Below are 22,041 nucleotides of genomic sequence, written 5' to 3'. Positions count from 1 at the left end.
GCCAAACTTCCTTCAAGGTTCCCCCCTGCCCTAGTCCTGAACCCACATTTTTCTCTAGTTTCTCTGCTACCTCCCCTCATGAAGCCTATCTTGTCCATGAGTAACATGCTACTCCCCCGACCCTAATCCCATCAAACTGCTAACCACATCCCTTCTTGGCCCCTATGTTAGCTGATACTGTAAGCAATCCCCTCTCCTTCAGTACTGCCCCCTCCGCTTCAAAACTGCAACACTCCCCTCAAAGAAAACCACCCTGGACACCTCTTTGCTTGCAAAATACTGTCCCTCTCCTCGCTAAAGTCTCTAAATATGTTGTCACCTTCCAAATCCGTGCCCATCTTTCCCGCAACTCGAAGCTCTCCAATAAGATCTCCACCCCTGCTACTGCACTGAAACTACCCTAATCAGTCAGAAATGACATCCTTATGGTGGCGTGGTGTCATCCTTCTGAACCTGTCTGCAGCCTTGGACAGGGTTGATTACACCTTGCTGCAGCGTCGCTCTTCCATTGACCCGTTGAGTGAGACTGCACTCACCTGGTTCCACTCTTAACCTATCCAGTTGTAACCAGAGAATCTCCTGCAATGGATTATCTTCCCACTCCCGCACCATTAACTCTCGAGTCCGAATGATCTATCCTTGGCCTGCTCTTACTTCTCATCTACATACTGACTTTCAAGGATGTCATCCAAAAAAACATCAAGTTACAGATGAACACTGACAATATGCAGCTGTACCTCACCACCATCTCTCTCAGCCCGTCCACTGCCTCGGTTGTCAGAATGCTTGTCCAACATCCAGTCCTCCAATTAACCATTGGGAAGGCCAAAGCCCCATTGTCTTCAGCCCCACAAACTCTGTTTTCTAGGCACCGATTCCATCCAACTGTCCAGCCAGTCTCAGGCTGAACCAGACTGTTTGCAACCTTGGTGTCCTATTTGACCCTGAGTTGAGCTATCAATCCCGTATCCTCTCTCTCACCAAGACTGCCTACTTCCACCTCTAATATCACCTGTCTCTACCCCTGCCTCAGGCCATCTGCTGTTGAAACCTTCATCAATGCTTTTGTTAGCTCCAGGACTTGACTATTCCAATGCTCTCCTGCCAGCCTCCCATCTTTCACCTTCTATAAACAACTCATCCAAAACTCTGCTGCCCATATCCTAACTCTCACTAAGTCCCATTCACCCATGACCACTGTTCCCTCTAAGGTATGCGCACTAATCCCCGAGCTCACGTGCAGTTGGTTTGAAAGACCACGCAGAGAACTGGACAGTAGCTGAAACGGGGAGGAGTCAATCCACAATTGCCCGGGAATCGAGACAGACTCGTTTGTGAGTCTTGCTACCTCCGAGCTGATCCCAATTTCAGCTCTTGAAGTATGTGTTCCGAAGGTTGATGGGATGCTGTGCAACACCGGGAGGGGTTTGGTTTTTTCCCTTGAACTGTGACCTTTCAGTTGGACAGCTGGAGAGACTGGGGGGGTGCGGGGAGGGTGGTGCGAGAAAGGGGACAGAGAGAAAATACTTCGATAAAACTGATAATGTACAATTTTGATTTGGTATAAATGTTTGAAATAAGATTAAAATTGAGAGTAAAATGATATTTGTTTCCCACTATTTAATTGGGAAGTACCTAAAATAATTCAACATTTTGTGCTAAGAGCAGGGATTAATATTGTGGGGAATGTTTGAGAGAAAAAACATTTGAAAGGAAATTTGTAAATTAACATCTTTGTCACGATTTCCAAGTCAGTCTGATTCGTGGGGAAGTGGCGTAGAGGCCAGGATCAGATCAGCCATAATCTTATTGAATGGCAGAGCAGGCTCAAAGGGCCAAATGGCCTACTCCTGCTCCTATTTCTTATGTTCTCCTGTCCAGGAAGAAAGATGAATGTTTATTTTTGTTAAATCATTGCTGTTCCTGCTTTTTGTTTTTAATTCTGAGACGCAAATTGTGTGTGTTTTTCTGCACTTGTGAATAAATGCAGCATAAATCGAGGCTTACCTAATTCAATCCAGTAGCTTTATACTAATTTATGGGAAATTGGAAACAGTCAAAATGTAAAATACTTAATGTAACTACTTCTTGGGACTGCTTCTACCTGAAGTTACACATGTTATGGGGCGCCGGGGGAGGTGATTGAAGTTTGAAAAAGGGATAGCTGTTTTTGTTCAATTCTTTTTAATACTGTGAACAAAAGAACTACAGCACTTTATATTTGTTGGTTATCTGGTTGCATTGTGATTAATATTCAAATTACTTATGTGGATATACAGCATGTCAGCACCATAGGAAAGTCTCTGCTCCTGCTGCTTGTGCAGCCATTGCTATAGTGACATAACGGATGGGCTAATATATTGAAAAGTTTAAAATTAATACAAATTGCACATTGGATTGTTTGCCAATACATAACCGTGCAACAGTGATATTTCTGAAGTGTTACTGCATTATTATGCAGTTCTTTTATATCCCAGTAATTTCTGACAAGTAATTTTTTTAATTAAAAAGCGTTTCTATATGACGAACTAAAAGCTTTTAATTAATTCTACCGTAAACAAACTTACAGAATGGGCACGTAAAAGACAAATGATTTTCAATATCTGTGAGGTGCTGCATTTTAGTAGGAGGAATAAGGAGGCGACCTGCTCCTTGGAAAAACTGAGTCTAAATGGGGTAGAGGTGCAGAGAGATCTGAGGGCATAGATTAACAAATCATTAAAAGTAGCCACGCAGGTTTAAACAAAAAAGCCATAAAAGTGCAAATAAAGCACTGGGCCTCATTTCTAGAGGACTAGAATTCAAAAGCAGAGAAGTTATGTTAAACTTGTATAGAACCTTGTTGACTGTCTCATGATTTGAGATGGTGGGGTGGCAATATGGCATTACTGTATACATGCTTTTTAAAGTGGTTGCTGTTGCTGTCGTTGTAAAAGTTGTTGTTTTAAAATTTGCTCACAGCCGAAAAGGTCTCAATGGAGTTCGTGGCCTGCTCAGTAAAAAAAAAAAAATTCGAGGGAATATTGCCCATGAACTCTGTGCTCACTGACCTACATTGGCACTCGGTCCGGCAATGCCTCAATGTTAAACTTCTCATTCTCGTGTTCAAATCCTTACCTGGGCATGTCCTTCCCTATCTCTCTAAGGGAGTTAGATGTGGCCCTTATGGCTAAAGGGATCAAGGGTTATGGAGAGAAAGCAGGAATGGAGTACTGAAGTTGCATGATCAGCCATGATCAAATTGAATGGTGGTGCAGGCTCGAATGGCCGACTCCGGCACCTATTTTCTATGTTTCTATGTAACCTCTTCCAGCCCTACAAACCTCCGCAAACTCTGCGAGCCTTCAGCCATCTAGGTCCTAAACTCTGAAATTCACTCCCTAAACCTCGCTGCCTCTCCTCATTTAACTAATATGTTAGTCACATGCCCCAATAGGCAGCATCTGTGGAGAGAGTTAACATTTCTGGTTGCTGACTTGCTGAGTATTTCCAGAATTTTCTGTTATTTCAGATTTCCAGCATCTGCATTATTTTGTTTTTTATATAAATGCAAGTTGTTGTAAAGTGAAGTTAGCGAAGGTCAACTTTTACAGGCAACTTGGTTAAAAAAAAAATGTAAAGTTTCTAATATTTTTCCTCAACTAACATTCTCTACATTTTCTTAAAGGAACGTGTCAAGTCTGTATTCCACGCAAAAGAATATGGAAAAATTGTGAATTTCAAATCTGAAGATGATGCAAAGGTATTGAATTATCTTGTTTAATGTGGCTGTACACCATTTTGATCATTACCCATTCATTCTTGAAGTAGTGAACTATTAAATCTGTGATTTCTAAGCTCATCAGCCATTTCTTCCACTTCAGATTTGCCTTTTTTTCTGGCCTGCTTCCTCTTTGGGGAAACTGGAAAACTTCCTCTCCTCTCCTCTTTGAAACCTGGCTGTAAATCTTAAGAATTCAAAGCTGGAAGTCATCAAGCTGAAAGGAGTGTTGTAGCTACTCTAGTGTATGATCTCTGAAGAGGGTAGGGTAGATAAATAACACAGATTGAATCTTGGTTACCCACAGTCATGTAATGTCATTCTTTCACATTTTGAAAGGAAGAATGAGGAGAGACAATATTAGATAAATAGTGCAATTTTGGAGGGGATGTAAGAGGAGACCCGGGGTTCACATCCACAAATCTTTGAAGGTGATAGGTTAAGTTGTTAAAGTATACAGGCCCCATGACCTTATAAATAGAAGCATAGAGCACAATCGCAATACTATGTCAAACCATTCTAAATCATTGGTTAAGCCTCAGCTGGAATAGTGTGTCCAATTCCAGGTACCACACTTTAGGAAGGATGTCCAGGCTTCAGAATATCAGGGATGAGGGACTTCAGTTATATAGAGAAACTTGATTATTATTCTCCTTAGAGCAGAAGAGAAATTTAATGTGTTCAAAATTATGGAGGGTTGGTAACCAGAGCACACATTTAATTGGCAAAAGAACCATTGAGTAGAGGAGGAGAAATGTTTTTGTGCAGTGAGTTGTTATGATCTGCAATATACTGCCTGAAAGGGCAGTAACTTTCAAAAGAGAATTGATAAATACTTGAAGGAAATATTTTCAGGCATATGGGGCAAGAGCAGAGGAGTGGGACTAATTGCTAGCACAGGCACGATGGGTGGTGGTGTGTATTTGTAAGGCATGCACTCCCATGTTCCGCCACCAGGGAGTGCATCCCCTGAAGTCCCAAGGGATCCCAGCATCCCTTGGGAGCACTGTATATAAGCCGGCCCCGAAGGCCTGTTCCTCACTTTGGAGTGTCTTAATAAAGACTGAGGACACTGTTACTTTAACCTCCCTGTGTGCAGTCTCATGTGTGTTATGAACACAATAACTGGCGACGAGTATACGAATCCAACGCAAAGATGCAGCAAACTGTGGGCATCCTGGAGAAGTTCTCGGATGGTGAGGACTATGTCGAACGGCTAGACCAGTACTTTGTAGCCAACGAGCTGGACAGAGAAGGAAGCGCTGCAAAAAGGAGAGTGGTCCTCCTCGCGGTCTGCGGGGCACCGACCTACAGCCTCATGAAGAATCTTCTGGCTCCGGTGAAACCCACAGATAAGTTGTATGAGGAGCTGTGTACACTGGTTTGGGAGCATCTTAACCCGAGGGAGAGCGTGCTGATGGCGAGGTATCGGTTCTACACGTGCCAGCGATCTGAAGGTCAGGAAGTGGCGAACTGCCGAGCTAAGGCGACTAGCAGGACAATGTGAGTTTGATGGCTACCTGGAGCAAATGCTCAGAGACATTTTTGTACTGGGCATTGACTACGAGACCATCCTACGAAAACTTTTGACTGTAGAGATACTGACTCTCAGTAGGGCCATTGCGATAGCACAGGCGTTTATGTCCACCAGTGATAACACCAAACAAATCTCTCAGCACACAAGTGCTAGCAATGTTCATAAATTAACTGGAACTGTGTTTGCGAGCAGAAATGTACAGGGCAGAAACTACGAGTCTGCAACTGCGAGCAGGCCTCAGGTGACCTAGATGACTCAGAGTCCGAAACAAAGGATGAATGCAAGACAATTCACACCTTGTTGGCGTTGTGGAGACTTCCATTCAGCCGATTCATGCCGCTTCAAAGGGTATGTTTGCAAGAGCTGTGGAACAATGGAGCACCTCCAACGAGCTTGCAGACGAGCTGCAAGCTCTGCAAAACCTGCTAATCACCATGTCGCAGAGGAAGATCGGTCCATGGTGGATCAAAGCAATTTCGAGCCTCAGAGTGGAGGCAGATACTGAAGTGCACGGGGTGTACTCATTTTTGATGAAATGACCACCTATAATGCTAAATGTAAAATTGAATGGCTTACCTGTAGCCATGGAACTGGACACTGCGCTAGCCAATCCATCATGAGTAAAAAGATGTTTGAGAGACTGTGGTGCAACAATACACTCAGACCAGCCCTGAGCCCCATCCACACGAAACTGAGAACGTACACCAAAGAGCTCATCACTGTCCTAGGCAGCGCCATGGGCAAGGTCACCTACGAGGGTACGGTGCACGAACTGCCACTCTGGATTGTCCTGGGCGATGGCCCCACACTGCTTGGAAGGAGCTGGCTGGGCAAAATCCACTGGAACTGGGATGACATTCGAGCGCGATCACATGTCGATGAGGCCTCGTACCCAGGTTCTTAACAAATTTCCTTCCCTTTTTAAGCCAGGCATTGGAAACTTTTCCGGGGCGAAGGTGCGGATCCACTTGGTCCCAGAGGCACGACCCATTCACCACAAGGCGTGAACGGTACCTCACATGATGAGGGAGAGTGTGGAAATCGAACTGGACAGGCTGCAACACGAGGGCATCATCTCCCCAGTGGAATTCAGCGAGTGGGCCAACCCGATTGTTCCAGTACTCAAAAGCGATGGCACGGTCAGGATTTGCGGCGATTATAAAGTAACTATTAATCGTTTCTCGCTACAGGACCAATACCCGCGCTACCTAAGGCAGACGACCTATTTGCGACGCTGGCAGGAGGCAAGACGTTCACCAAGCTCGACCTGACTTCGGCCTACATGACGCAGGAGCTGGAGGAGTCTTCGAAGGGCCTCACCTGCATCAATACGCAGAAGGGACTGTTCATCTACAACAGATGCCCGTTTAGAATTCGGTCGACTGCAGCGATCTTCCAGAGAAACATGGAGAGCCAACTCAAGTCGGTACCACGCACGGTGGTTTTTCAGGACGACATATTGGTCATGGGTCGGGACATCATCGAGCACCTACAAAACCTGGAGGAGGTCCTCCAGCGACTGGATCGCGTAGGGCTGCAGCTGAAGAGGTCGAAATGCGTCTTCATGGCAACAGAAGTGGAGTTTTTGGGGAGAAAGATCGCGGCGGATGGCATTCAGCCCACTGACGCCAAGACAGAGGCTATCAGGAACGCGCCCAGGCCACAGAACGTCACGGAGCTGCGGTCGTTCCTGGGACTCCAACTATTTTGGTAACTTCCTACCGGGGTTAAGTACCCTCTTCGAGCCCCTACATGTGTTATTGCGTAAAGGTGAGAACTGGGTATGGGGAAAAAACCAAGTATTTGCTTTTGAGAAAGCCAGAATCATTTTATGCTCCAACAAGCTGCTTGTATTGTATAACCCGTGTAAAAGACTTGTGCTAGCATGTGATGTTTCGTCGTACGGAGTCGGGTGTGTATTACAACAAGCTAACGTTGCGGGAAGTTGCAACCTGTTGCCTATGCCTCCAAGAGCTTGTCTAAGGCCGAGAGGGCCTACAGCATGATTGAGAAAGAGGCATTAGCGTGTGTGTTTGGGGTAAAAAGAAAATGCATCAGTGCCTGTTTGGCCTCAAAGCTGGAAACCGATCACAAGCCCCTCATATCGCTGTTTGCTGAAAACAAGGGGATGAATACTAATGCCTCAGCCCGCATACAAAGGTGGGCACTCGCGCGATCAGCGTATAACTATACCATCCGCCACAGGCCAGGCACCGAGAACTGTGCGGATGCTCTCAGTCGGCTACGATTGCCCACCACGGGGGTGGAAATGGCGCAGCCTGCAAACTTGTTGATGGTGGCGCAGCCCACAGACTTGTTGATGGTCATGGAAGCGTTTGAAAATGATAAATCACTTGACACGGCCTGCCAGATTAGGACTTGGACCAGCCAAGATCCTCTGCTGTCCCTAGTAAAAAAAAACTGTGTACTGCATGGGAGCTGGGCCAGCATCTCTGTTGAAATGCAAGAGCTAATCAAGCCGTTCCAGTGGCAAAAGGACAAGCTGTCCATTCAGGCAGACTGCCTGTTGTTGGGTAACTGTGTAGTGCTACCCAAAAAGGGCAGGGAGACGTTCATCTTGGATCTCCAAAGCACACACCCGGGTATAGTAATGATGAAAGCGATAGCCAGATCCCATGTGTGGTGTCCCGGTATCGACTCTGACTTAGAGTCCTGTGTACAGCAATGCAGCCTATGTGCTCAGAAAGGCACCACTAAGTTTGTGATCCTAACCCTACAAGACCATGGTTGAGGATCCATGTCGACTATGCGGGCCCGTTTCTTGGTAAAATGTTCCTGGTGGTGGATGCTTTTTCAAAATGGACTGCATGTGAAATAATGTTGGGAAGCACTGTCACCGCTACCATTGAAAGCCTGAGGGCCATGCTTGCCACCCATGGCCTGCCTGACATACTGGTCAGTGACAACGGGCCATGTTTCACCAGTGCCAAATTTAAAGAATTCATGACCTGCAATGGGATCAAACATGTCATCTCGGCCCCCATTTAAACCAGCCTCCAGTGGGCAGGCAGAGCGGGCAGTACAAACCATCAAACAGAGCCTTAAACGAGTCACAGAAGGCTCACTCCAAATCCGCCTGTCCAGAGTACTGCTCAGCTACTGCACGAGACCCCACTTGCTCACAGGGGTGCCCCCGGCAGAGCTACCCATGAAAAGGACACGTAAAACCAGACTCTCGCTGGTTCACCCCAACCTGCATGATCAGGTAGCGAGGAGACGGCAGCAACAAAATGTAAATGATGGTCACGCCACTGTGTCACGGGAAATTGATCTGAATGACCCTGTGTATGTGCTAAACTATGGACATGGTCCCAAGTGGATCGCGGGCACGGGGATAGCTAAAGAAGGGAGTAGTGAATTTGTAGTCAAACTAGACAATGGACAAATTTGCAGAAAGCACCTGGACCAAATGAGGCTGCGGTTCACAGACTGCCCTGAACAACGCACAGCAAACACCACCTTTTTTGAGCCCACAACACACACCCAAAGGATCGACACCATGCCGGACCCATCACGCCCAAAAGCCCAGGCTCACCCAGCAGGACCAACAACACACCAGCCCAGCGAAGGCAACACACCAGAACAGACATTTATACCGAGGCAGTCCACCAGGGAAAGCAAGGCTCCCGACCGCCTCACCTTGTAAATAGTTTTCACTTTGACTTTGCAGGGCGAGTGATGTTGTGTATCTGTAAATCATGCACTCCCATGTTCCGCCACCAGGGAGCTCATCCCCTGAAGTCCCAAGGGATCCCAGCATCCCTTGGGAGTACTGTATATAAGCCGGCCCCTAAGGCCTGTTCCTCACTCTGGAGTGTCTTATTAAAGACTGAGGTCTTCACAAAGGAAGACACAAATAACCTTCCGGATGTACTAGGGGACCGAGGGTCTAGTGAGAAGGAGGAACTGAAAGATATCCTTATTCGGGGGGATTTGTGTTGGGAAATTGACGGGATTGAAGGCCGATAAATCCCCAGCGCCTGATAGTCGACATCCTAGAGTACTTAAGGAAGTGGCCCTAGAAATAGTGGATGCATTGGTGATCATCGACTCTGGATCAGTTCCTATGGACTGGAAGGTTGCTAATGTAACACTACTTTTTAAAAAAGGAGGGAGAGAAAATGGGTAATTATAGACCAGTTAGCCTGACATCGGTGGTGGGGAAAATGTTGGAATCAATCATTAAGGATGAAATAGCAGCGCATTTGGAAAGCAGTGATAGGATTGGTCCAAGTCAGCATGGATTTATGAAAGGGAAATCATGCTTGACAAATCTTCTGGAATTTTTTGAGGATGTAATGAGTAGAGTGGACAAGGGAGAACCAGTGGATGTGGTGCATTTGGACTTTCAAAGGCTTTTGACAAGGTCCCACACAGGAGATTGGTGTGCAAAATCAAAGCACATGGTATTGGGGGTAATGTACTGACGTGGATAGCGAACTGGTTGGCAGACAGGAAGCAGAGAGTCGGGATAAACGGGTTCTTTTCAGAATGGCAAGCAGTGATTCGTGGAGTGCTGCAGGGCTTAGTGCTGGAACCCCAGCTCTTTACAATATATATTAATGATTTGGATGATGAAATTGAGTGTAATATCTCCAAGTTTGCAGATGACACTAAACTTGGTGGCGGTGTGAGTTGTGAGGAGGATGCTAGGAGGTTGCAGGGTGACTTGGACAGGTTAGGCGAGTGGGCAAATGCATGGCAGATGCAGTATAATGTGGATAAATGAGAGGTTATCAACTTTTAGGGGCAAAAACACGAAAGCAGATTATCTGAATGGTGGCAGATTAGGAAAAGGAGAGGTGCAACAAGACCTGTGTGTCATGGTACATCAGTCATTGAAAGTTGGCATGCAGGTACAGCAGATGGTGAAGGTGGCAAAGGCAGCAAATGGTATGTTGGACTTCATAACAAGGGGATTTGAGTATAGGAGCAGGGAAGTCTTGCTGCAGTTGTATAGGGTCTTGGTGAGGCCCCACCTGGAATATTGTGTTCAGTTTTGGTCTCCTAAACTGAGGAAGGACTTTCTTGCTATTGAGGGAGTGCAGTGAAGGTTCACCAGACTGATTCCAGGGATGGCTGGACTGACATAGGAGGAGAGACTGGATCAACTGAGCCTTTATACACTGGAGTTTAGAAGGATGAGAGGGGATCTAATAGAAACACATAAGATTCTGACTGGACTAGACAGGCTAGATGCAGGAAGAATGTTTCCGATGTTGGGGAAGTCCAGAACCAGGGGACATAGTCTTAAGATAAGGGAGAGGTCATTTAGGACTGAGATGAGGAGAAACTTCCTCCCTCAGAAAGTTGTTAACCTGTGGAATTCCCTGCCGCAGAGTTGTTGATGCCAGTTCATTGGATATATTCAAGAGGGAGTTAGTTAGATATGGCCCTTACGGCTAAAGGGATCAAGGGGTATGGAGAGAAAGCAAGAAAGGAGTACTGAGTTGAATGATCAGCCATGATCTTATTGAATGGTGGTGCAGGCTCAAAGGGCCGAATGGCCTACTCCTGCACCTATTTTCTATGTTTCTATGTTTCACTGTTACTTTAACGTCCCTGCATGCAGTCTCATCTGTGTTTTGAACACTGTGGGGCCAAGTTTCGGTCTGAGTTGCTCCTGTTTTTTTGGAGCAACTGGTTTAGAATGGAGTATGTTAGAAATTGCAATTCTCGGCATTTAGTTTGCTTCAGTTCTAGTCAGTTAGAACAGTTTCAGTTTGGGACAGATTTTTTTTTTCAAAAGGGGGCGTGTCCGGCCACTTGCGCCAGTTTTGAAAGTTTAGGCAGTGAAAACTTACTCCAAACTAACTTAGAATGGAGTAAGTGTAGATTTTTGTACGCTCAGAAAAACCTTGCCTACACTTAGAAAATCAGGCGTAGGAAATGGGGGGGGGGTTAAAAGGGAAGTTTACAAAAAGAGCCATCATCAATAATAAATGATAAATACATCAATAAATTAACGAAAAAATAAAAAAGTCAATATATAAAACATTTTCTACTTACCGACTGCAGCACCGGGAGCCCTCCAACAGCGTGCTGGGACGTGCCCCCCCCCCCCCCACCCCAGTGTGTCTCTCACTCTCTGTCTGTCAGTGTCTGACAGCGGGGGAGGAGAAGGAAGGGGGAGAGGAGGGGTGGGGAGGGAGGCTGAATGGGCCGGGCCCAAGACTTCGGGCGGGACCCGCTCCGAGCACCGGATTTAAAGGTAGGTGGGTCCGGGGGCGGGGGGTTCCGGGAGCAGGAGTCGGGTTGGGGCGTTGTGGGGAGCGGGCGTCGAGTCGAGTCGGGGCCGGGTCTAATCAGAGGGTGGGAGGGTTCGGGTCGGGTCAGAGGGCGCGGCGAGGGTCGGGTCGGGCGGGGCGGGGGGGGGGGAGAAAGAAAAGTCGGGTCGGGGGGGAGCGGGAGCTGGAGGTGGGGAGGCGGTGTTTGAGATAGCCAGCTGAAAGGAGGAAGTAGGAATTGGGCGTGGGAGGTGCAGCCTGATCAACACAGCCCCAGTGAGGCCATTCGGCCAGGGCTAGGGGATGCATATTTTGGGCCCTTCCCACAGTTTTGGGCGCCTGGAGCTACTGCACCTGCGCGCCCACTGTAGCGCGCCTGTGCAGGGGTCCCGGCCCTGTTTTCAGCGCAGGGACCTGGCTCCGCCCCCCACGGTTTGTGCTGCGCCGCGCCCAGCTCCAGAGGACCTGCAGGGAGCCGGAGAATCGGCAAGTATTTTTTAGGCGCACTTTCTGGTGCGAAAAACAGGCATCCAGGTCCGCGCAGCCCGAAACTTGGGCCCTAAAGGTGGAATGGCCTCTTGTGTTCTAAGATTCGATGATTTTCTTCTGGAAATATTTTTAATTAGCCACACATTTTCTGGCCTGCACAGATGAGGTGTTTTATAAAAAAAAACTATTGTGCAAAACTATATTTTCTGGAAGCAGTTACCCAGCAAGTGTGACTTCATGATTCCCACTTTTCTATCTTTCCCATTTTCTTAACCCGAGAGAAACAGTTGAAACAGGAAACTGGCAAGCCTTTAATAATTAATGATCCTATTATAAAACATTGTTATTTTTTTTTTAACTTTTCAACGAGAAACCTTCACATTTTGAAAATACACCTATAGTAATGGTGTATATTCTGTAGATTATGACAGTGATTGCCAAGTGCAACACTCTACATTACAGGGAAAAAGTAGCCTTGTTTAATGGAACTACCACAAGTACATGTTCCTTTTTCTGCATCAGAGTGATGGCAGCTGGGCCTACCCTCCCCTTCCAACTGTACTCTTAATCTTATGACAGATAAGACTAGCATATTCAATTTTTTTCCCCACTAGTTAAACAGATACATTTGTTTATTAGCAGTAGTCATGTTTAAACTCATTCTTATTAAAGGCAAGACTTTAAAATATTTTCTGTCCTTTTTCTTACTTGAGGCTGACAGTGCTTGCATTATATGCTGGTTGAGAAAGTGAGCCTCTAAGTTTCTCAAACAGGGTATTAGGATATGTGCAAGAAATCATAAGGTGACTGACCCTCTGATTTTTTCCCTCCCTTCTGTTGGGAAGCATCTGACATCATTCAGCCTCTTTACAGTGGAATGGCTGAAATTGGGCACGTGGGAAATGTGGGTTAAAAAAATATATATATATTGTGCATGGTATGTTGGGGCTGTAACACACCAACATAGATCAATAGGCTGTTCCTGTTTCCAAATATCCTTATGATTAAAGTGTAGAATTATAAAGAAAAAACACTGAAAATCTGTGTTCAATTAAATTACTTTAGTTATCAAACGCACAAATTTAAATACTGATTTCTTTAAAATTAAATATATCATTTTGTTTTCTCAGTGGATTCTGGCAAAACTGCAAGAAGTGAGGGAAAGTGGAGCACATAAGCACCATCCAAAGCTATGAATGATACAAGAAGTGTTAAGAATTTCATAAAACCATCACATTTACTAACTAGCATTTCTAATATTACTAAATGAGTTGAATCCATATGAACAGAACTTTGTACCTATATACAGTGATGTACACAGCAGTATGGGGACTCATCAGGTTTGATTTATAATCATGGATATTTTAATTACCATATTCAGTGAATTCTACTAGAAATTTAAAATTTTGTCTCAACTATATAACTGCTATTGTATTGGTTATGACTCATCAGTTCTGAATTTTTAGCAGGTGTTAAAGACTGCAGCGTAAAATGGAAACTTCACTTGTATTGAATAACTTTAGTAGACATAATGTTTAATTCTCATGGCTAAAACGGCTTTTGCAATGTAAAGCACCACTCTACCAAGTGCCACACAAATACTTTTAACACAGATGTGCCAGCAACTTTCTTCATTGCTGTGCTATTGGGTATGTTCAGTGACTCACTTTTATATCGTTAGGTCAAATTGAAATATCCAGATGTTTGATACTTATTTCAAAGTTTGCTTTTTTGTGAGTTTAACAAAATTTGATTTCAAGAAAATTATGCATTAGTGTATGTGAGAATTAGTAACCCACTTCCTAAAACATTTTTTGTTTACTGCATTTTGAGAGACTAGAACGACAGCTGTTAATCATTGTAGATCAAATGCACAAGTCCCTCTCTGATTAAATTCATCATCTTTTGGAACATTCACATTCTGATTATGAATTGTAGGTATGCACATATGACCTAGTGTATTCTTGTAAATACTTAATCACGTCCCTCAGTAAATTAAAATGCTATTTGTATACCAAGATGTTTAAAAGTGATTTTGTGCTGAAGTTTTAACTGCAGTCAAATCCACTTTCATGCAAACAATGCAATGAAATTGAAACATTTACAGAGTCCTAATTAATCTAGGTAAACTATTTTTCCTTGCTTAATCTATTTTATATAATGGGATTCTGATGTATTCAAAAGGTTCTACTTTTGATTTTTTTGTTTGTGACAAATTTGACTACTAGGCTATTATTTTCTGACTTTTTTATAAAAAAGTGTTAACTGCTGGATATTTCAAACTCTGCATGCTCCAAGTCACATGTATTTTCCACTTGTTCAATACCAGTGTAGTTCCTGAAGTACACATGTTGCTGAATCCATCCACAATTGTTTTCTGTTAAGAATGTAAGTGTTATGTATACTATTCAAGAAAATTATGCATTCGTGTGTGCATTTAATCATACCCTACAAATAACTTTGGGTAATACATCTATTCAACATAATGAATCTTTGTTTTATAACTGCTCATGGCTAACTGGTTTTAATTTCCTGCTTTTGATAAAGTTATGCAATTTTCTACAAATACTTTTCATTATGTTGATGCACTATATTGCCTGAAAAGTTTACCTTATGTTTGCTAACAAGAATTTATATTGTGCTTTTTACTTGAGATATGTTGTAGATAGTTACCACGTAAGATTTAACAACGATGTCATTTTACTTCCAAAGGAATAACTGACCATGAAGAGTGGTAATATTCAAGGGGGGGGGGGGGTGTGTCACTTTTTTTTAGTCTATACCAATTCTTTAAAAAAAGTTGTGTTCTCACAAATTTGATATCCAATATATGTTGACATAAAGCAGTATTTTTTTCAAATAAAATAAATCCTTCAGCAGTAAATGAGCACTCAACGAGTAGAAGCATAGGTAAATATAAGCAGTGCCATGTTAATTTTCACAGCTGTGTCTTTCTGTAAATTTCTCAGTTACCTTTAAAAAAAAATAGATGGAGATTATTGACTACTATCTCACTTGAATAACCTTGTTAATACACCTTTGAGGAAAGCTTATTAAAATGTTGCTTTAAATAATGAAATTATAGGTTGGCATATTGACGAGCAATAAGTTGTAGATCTATTTAGCTATAAACCTGGTACCAGAATAATCTGCACTACACAGCTCTTATTTAATAATATTGACATCATGTGAATTGAACTGGCTAGCTTTAACATCAACAGGTTCAAAGAAAAATTCATTGTAAACTTTATTTGTATTGGGTTCAGTCTGTAAAACTGCAAATCACTAGTTCTAAACAAATGTTTTGAGAAATAGGCATACCTGTGAATAATCACTTCAATTGGGCAGCGCTATTCGTGGATTTAGATAAAGGCAGCCTGCACAAGTCTTTTCTTTGATTGCTAATGCTGAAACAGTGGGGACATTTAAATTAGCTAGCTAAATTGGTAAGTATGTTTTTAAACTTCTATGAGGATTGCTGGAAGGTGTTAGTGTACTATGGCACTAAACATCGGTGGGATGTGGGCACATACTTCAAGTTCTCTGCAACATCCAGATCGATATGTAGTCAGTGGTTAGGGGACAGTGCTTACTATGGACTTCAAAAAAAAGCTGCCGGCAAAGATGTAGGCGGCTCTGGAATACAGATATCTATCCCAATGTCAATTTGAATTTGGTGTCATTTATAGGGGATCTGTGGCATCCAGCAACAGGGAAGGGTGCAGGCAGGCTGATCAGCCAATCAGATTGAAGGACTCTCACAGACAACAAAGCTGGAAGTAAAAAGCATAAAATATAAATTTACATTTTAATAATTGTGCAGAAAGCAAAATAAAGATTGGGGCATACATGTAGGATTAAGGGAGAAGCTGAAATATCAAACTAAGAATTAAAATAGGACATTTTTATGTTGTTCTGGGGAAATGAGTCCAGTTGTAAAATTAGTTTTTCAGGACCAGAGAGATTGTTTAGCAGTAATTATGACTTAGTATGACATCAAAAACTCGGTTACTCTTGATTGAACAATTTTCATTGGCTTGTAGTGTTACTAGTGCATAAAAAAGTTTACGTCAAATCACTGATTCTGTGTTGATTGCATCTGCAAAGACTGCAACAGAGCACCCTGTGAAGGAGCAAGATATTACTGATAGCAACGTCCGAATTGCTGCATTTAACTGCGCACACTAGTAATGTAAGTAAAACAACTATAATTTGCATTATTACAACAGGAAGACAAAAAGAAACAAAATGCTGAAACATGTGCTGCAAGTCCATAATCAGCTGAAAAAAGAGAAAAGGTAGGGTTAGACCTGACACCGTGGGTTTTCAATCCATCTTGACTCTCTTCAGTTGTATTTTTTGGGCATGGTTTATTTTAGATTATTTTTAAAAAGTCACCAACACAGAGATATCAGAATTAAAAATCCCCAAAAATAAAACTACTTTGACCTGCAGCTTGTTGAAGGCCGAGAATAGCTGTGTATCAATTTGGCCAAAGTCTGCCCTTGTGTGAATTCTATAACTAGGAAGAGGAATGAAAATCTGTCACTATTTTGCTCGTACTGTCCAATCTGTTGGAGCATAAATGTCAAACTTCCCCTATCCTCACCCTGACATTTTAGCAATTGGATAAACCTAAACATATGCATCAAAATTCAGGCAAATTTGTAGAACTGAATAACTTCTAAATCATTTGCATCATCTTGTGTCCATTATTAGAAATTGTAATAAGGCATGAACTTTCAAGGTACTTTTATAGAAACTAATACATTATAGACTGATTACTGTTGTACTAAATTTATGTTACAGGGATAAATCATTGTTTCTATTTAATAATTATGAGGTAAAATAATTGAGTTAATTTAGTGTTTTATTATTTTTCAAGAGCTGCCTTTTGTTTTAACATTGCTCTATGTTATTTTACTTTGTACTGCACCGTGGGTGCCTTTGAGGTATAGTAATGTTTTTTGAAATTTACTACAAATGCAAATTGTTGAATAAAAGTATACTGCAAAGTAGTCTGCATTATTCATAGTGTGGTTCTCACCAGTAATGCACATCTGCATGAACATCTGATATGAAGATGGAATGTTGTATATGATTATTATGCTTAAGCTATTAAATACTTCAACTGTAAGAGACAGGTTTTTCTCAGGACAATTACAAAACATCAATGCATGTGGATTTTATGGTGAATTTCCAGGGGTTCTCCCATTCTGCCACCATAGCTTCAGAAGAACCGCGGATGCCCCAGGGGTAAATGCTGTTCTATTTTTCCAGGGTTGCTGTGGCCCTTCGGAACCAAGTTACAGTTAATGAGTTGATAAACCCATGCCAAAATTCATCCCGCCATGTACTTAGAAAATGCTTTTGTTTGTGGATTGGTACACCACCTTGACTGTAATTAAATAAAAATTTGTCCGTGAACACCCGAAACAAGTGTGTGGTGGATTTCAGATGTGTAATATTTTACAATGTTTTTCATTTGGTTACACTCTTATGTAGCTTAGGAAACTGAGATATTCCCTTATAAGCAGTTTTTTTTTGAATCAGCAAGATGCTCTGTACCTCTCGGTCATCTACCAACTACTTTATAACTGTCAATAAAGGGAACTAAATGGTACAAGCTTATGCAATGTAGGAAGGGCACTGTTGTAACTACAAGCTTATACATAACCTTTACCAAAGTAGCATACAGGAGAAAACATTAAAAAAAACACTTTTATATTCAATCGTATTTCACACATCACATTGCTCAAGACAAACAAAACTTAAAACTGATTCAATAGTCAACACTAGTTATTTTTTGGTTGCTAGTTCATACCACTCAAAAACAAGTGTTTTTCTGCTTTGGATTCAAGATCACTACAGCAGAAACCTGGACCCTGAATTTGTCCTTGGACAGGAATAATGTGATAATTAGAAACATGTGGCAGACTATGTTCTAACACATGCACACAATGTCAAGTACATTGCACAGCAGCGTTTAGTCAGGGAAAAGGCATTAGGTGCTATGGGGAGCCTGCACTGCCTTCTCCACAAACAGCCATGAAGCCAAGACCCACTGGTACCATGTCACTTTAGTATTCAATTGTTTAAGCAGAGTTTTCAGTTTTGGCTGAAGCTTGTCTTTTTATACAGTTCCCAGCAGCGGTAATACACCCAAACAGATTTGGATATCAAGCCACAAACAGTTTATCAATATCCAGTACTACTCCAGGTGATTGCACCATCAGAACTCACTCAGGCAATGCTGTCTTAGGAGCTGATCCTGACACTATACATTAAGTTTAAGGATTTATGCAGGATATAGCAAGAGGTCAAGACCCCAACCAAGTCACCTAAGGCAACTAATTTTCAAGGGAATGAATTGATTTCCGAGAAGAAGATGCCAAGCAGCAAGAGCTAGAGGCAGACTCCCCCGACAGGAAGGTCCTCATGATAGGGAGATCCTAAGTTTGGTGTAATCTGTTCCAACAACCTGACCAGAAAGGTTGTAGAGGTGCTGACTAAGCCTCAACAAACCAGCAGATTCCTTTGAGCAAACCACAGAACTCCACTGATGACTTTGGCCTTTATATCATCTGATATTTAAAATGTACCAATTCTTTCTCATTGGTGTAATATATATTCCAAGTCACTACTGCATTTCCTTCAGTTCCAAAATTCAAAGCTGTGCACTGGACAATATTCTAAAACTGAGCTTCAATTTAATGGTGGAGAAATACTCTTGGTTCCTTTTGGAAATAAATATATAAATTTTCCAAAATAGTTATTGTAGAGTAGGTACGTTTATTAACATTTTTCAATAGTGGCACAAAGTGACATTCTATTGCATAGATTAAACAGATGGCAATCTTCTATGGCAGTCACAAAACACAAGTTGTAAATTAACAATTAAGCTCATTTCATGGTTATTTTTAAAATAATTGCCTCACATTAACATTAAGGCCTCAATAGTTTGAAGACTTTCCAGCAAGAAACAGGATGAGCTAAAACATAAGAACCAAGTTTGTGTTAAATTTCAGATTAAAACAGCAGCATTACCAAATAGGAAACATCTTTAGCTTCAAAATACAAATCAGTTAATTATTGACCAATGAAACACTTTACAATACCCAACACTCTTTGGTCTATTAGATGTTAACCTTTGTAAATTATAGGCTTTTAGTTCTATGTAAAGGGTGAAATATACATATTTGGCTAATCTGAAAAGATTAAATGAAAGTATATTTGAGTGTTGTGTACCTGCAATAAGGATGCTAAAAGTGCATTTATTTCAGATTAGATCCTTCTCTTGTCTACGTTAGCACCTTCTGAAAACATGGTATTTGGCAAGCTGATTGTTTATGGTAACAGTGCTTTTCCTGCGCCCATTGCTCAGTATGTACAGTTAGGTTCAAATTTACAGCTGCCAACATAAAATTATATATCCAAATGAAATAATTTTGATTCCGAGATTGTAAAATGAGCTTTACTAGCAGAATCAGAGATTCCTACTTCAGCCTAGTGGCTTTCTCAGAGTGCAAAGAGCTCTTAGCTACCACAGCATGAAAAGCATAATATATTGACGTAACACTAAGTTATCTGCTGAAATATGCATTGCAAAATGATTTAATACAAATCTCAGTAGTGAAATTGTTAGTTCTTTTCTCAAATTCGAAACAGCCAGAACTCATGAGCACCAAGGGAGATATATAATCATTTTTAACACAAGTAAAAAGACTCGTGGAATTCTTTTGTCAGTGAAAGTATTCAGTTTATTCTAGGCACAGGGCTCCTAGTAGAATCATAAATATCTTTGAATCTCAACCACTATTATCTTTCACATGTATTGAAATATATTTCAGAAAGGGTGAATGCAGAATTCACTATCCACATGAAAAACAGTGACTTAAAATGGTTATCCTAGAATATTTAATTCACACACTTGCATTATCTGCCTCCCTGTAAGATCGGGACTGGTTGCCTTGTGCTAACAGCACTCCTCACCCCTCCCTATCCACCAAACAAAATCAGAATAAAAATTTGAATTCTGATAAATAACTTACATTTTGATGACATTAGCGATTCATGAGCTGGCCTTAGTTCAGTTTAACTTTACTCTAACTGACAGTAGCACATTGAACTTGAAATATGAAACTTTAATTTGCACCGCTGACACTGCCATTACTCTGGGGGGGATTTTAGCACTTAAAACAGGTGGGCTGGAAGCCGGTGAGGAGTGAAAATTTTAAAAACCTGAACCCCGACCCCAACTCACTCACTTCTGGATTTTTACGTAGGCAGTACAAGGGGGAAGCACCCAACCTGCTCAATGGAGGCGGGTTGCCAATTGAAATATTTTCATGAGGCTGGCAGCCTGATTTAACTTGCAGGTTTTACAGTGTGCAGCTGGGTTTCCCAGGCCTTGGGAGAAGGTAAGTGCCTTTCACAGCACCGCTTCCCCCGCAGTCCCCAACCCCCATCAGACCCCACCCCCCATATACAGATACCCCCGGGATCAGGGATTGTAACCCCACCCCCATGGGATTGGACCTACCTTGTCCTGCGGCCTGCTCCGGAGTGCTCCCTGCTCGACTGGCAGCTAAGCCTGTCAATCAGGCTAACTTCTGCGTGGGGAACATGTCAAGGCCAAAAGACACACTGCGTGCATGAAGCCCAGACCTCCGGGTGAAATTGAGTCCACCGCCCCACTCCCCATGTAATGCACTCATTAATATTCAGGTCTCTGTATTTTGGATTTGGTTTCATTTGGATTTTGTGTAAAATGAGAAATTCTATTAAAAGAAAAAAAAAACACAAACTTGATTATTTTAATCTAGAAATCTAGACTATGTTGGCCCCAAAAATGATTCTGCAGCTTTAATGCAACTTGGCATCTAATTCATTCAATGAAGTAGCATAATAAAAAGCATTAATGACATAAGAAACTAACACTGCAGACTAACTTCACTCAGATGCATCACTCCTGTCATATTCAGATGGCGCGACCTAGCAAAGAAGGCCCCTTTATACATCTGATGTTCAAATTCAAAAGGCACAGTATCTTGGCAACATTCATAAACCACCATATATTGCATAAAATGTAAAAATCCAATAAAAAAAGTATAGAACAGTGTTGAACCTGAAAAATTACAATAATCTCAAACATACCTCTTCATTACATAATACAGCAGTGAAGGAAATGTTAAAAATCAAAATGAGATTAAATGACAGGATTATGCATTACAAATCATTTTATCTCAGAACTTCAAAAAACAGTATGATTTTTGTCTATCTAGCTCTCCTAAAATGTGGAAACACCTGTACACTTCTAACATTGCTGATAGTACATTATTTCAACAAATATTCCTATTTTGCACGATAAACAATTTTCAAAGCTAGAAAAGATGCAATATATATAGGATACATATTTACAGTGGCTTGTAAGCATTTTAACATGATGTACCTATGTATAATTCTGATATGTTGGTGGTAGAACAAATACAATCCTGTCAAGCAGTTCCATATATCTATTGCAACTATTTGGTATGTGAAGGTACATTCACAATCCTTACAAAACAGGGATTTGAAATTTTCTACATTCTAACCTTATACATTTCTCATTATTCATCATATAAAAGAAAATCATATCTTTTAATGACTCGAATAAAAGCATTTTACACTATTCCAGCAAGAACCAATCTAACCATTATGTGCTAATAAATCCCATTTAAATCACCTTTTTGTCTAAATTATTAAATTTAGCATTTTAAATTCAAAATCCTGAACATGTTCATTGTCTTTAATGGCAGCAATAATTTATGATGTTAGTATTTTAAACATTGAAGGCATCTGTGGTTTAATCTATACTATGATTCCAAACCTGGATCGATTAGATAAAATTAGAATAAAAACTCTAGAAGAAAAGTCAAAATATTTGTTTTGTACACCAATCATTTACAGAGTTCTTTTTAAATAGGTCATTCATCATTAAAATACCTCGATATGCTAAATGTAACCTA

At 41.7% G+C, this 22,041-nt stretch overlaps 1 protein-coding gene across 2 annotated transcripts in view; it reads left to right on the top strand.

Annotated features, from left to right (window-relative positions):
- The window catches only part of vps13a (vacuolar protein sorting 13 homolog A), a 645,125-nt gene extending 628,073 nt beyond the window's left edge, over nucleotides 1-17,052 (top strand). For both annotated transcript variants that reach the window (XM_070882697.1, XM_070882688.1), the window contains exons 71-72: nucleotides 3,668-3,742; nucleotides 13,165-17,052. In XM_070882697.1, the coding sequence (XP_070738798.1) occupies nucleotides 3,668-3,742; nucleotides 13,165-13,230 (141 nt within the window). In that variant the 3' untranslated portion in view covers nucleotides 13,231-17,052. The remainder of the gene's footprint in view (nucleotides 1-3,667; nucleotides 3,743-13,164) is intronic.
- The last annotated feature ends 4,989 nt before the right edge of the window (nucleotides 17,053-22,041 follow it).

Source organism: Pristiophorus japonicus, chromosome 1 (genome assembly GCF_044704955.1).
Source record: "Pristiophorus japonicus isolate sPriJap1 chromosome 1, sPriJap1.hap1, whole genome shotgun sequence".
NCBI lineage: Eukaryota > Metazoa > Chordata > Chondrichthyes > Pristiophoridae > Pristiophorus > Pristiophorus japonicus.
This window is presented reverse-complemented; position numbering and strand designations above follow the sequence as displayed.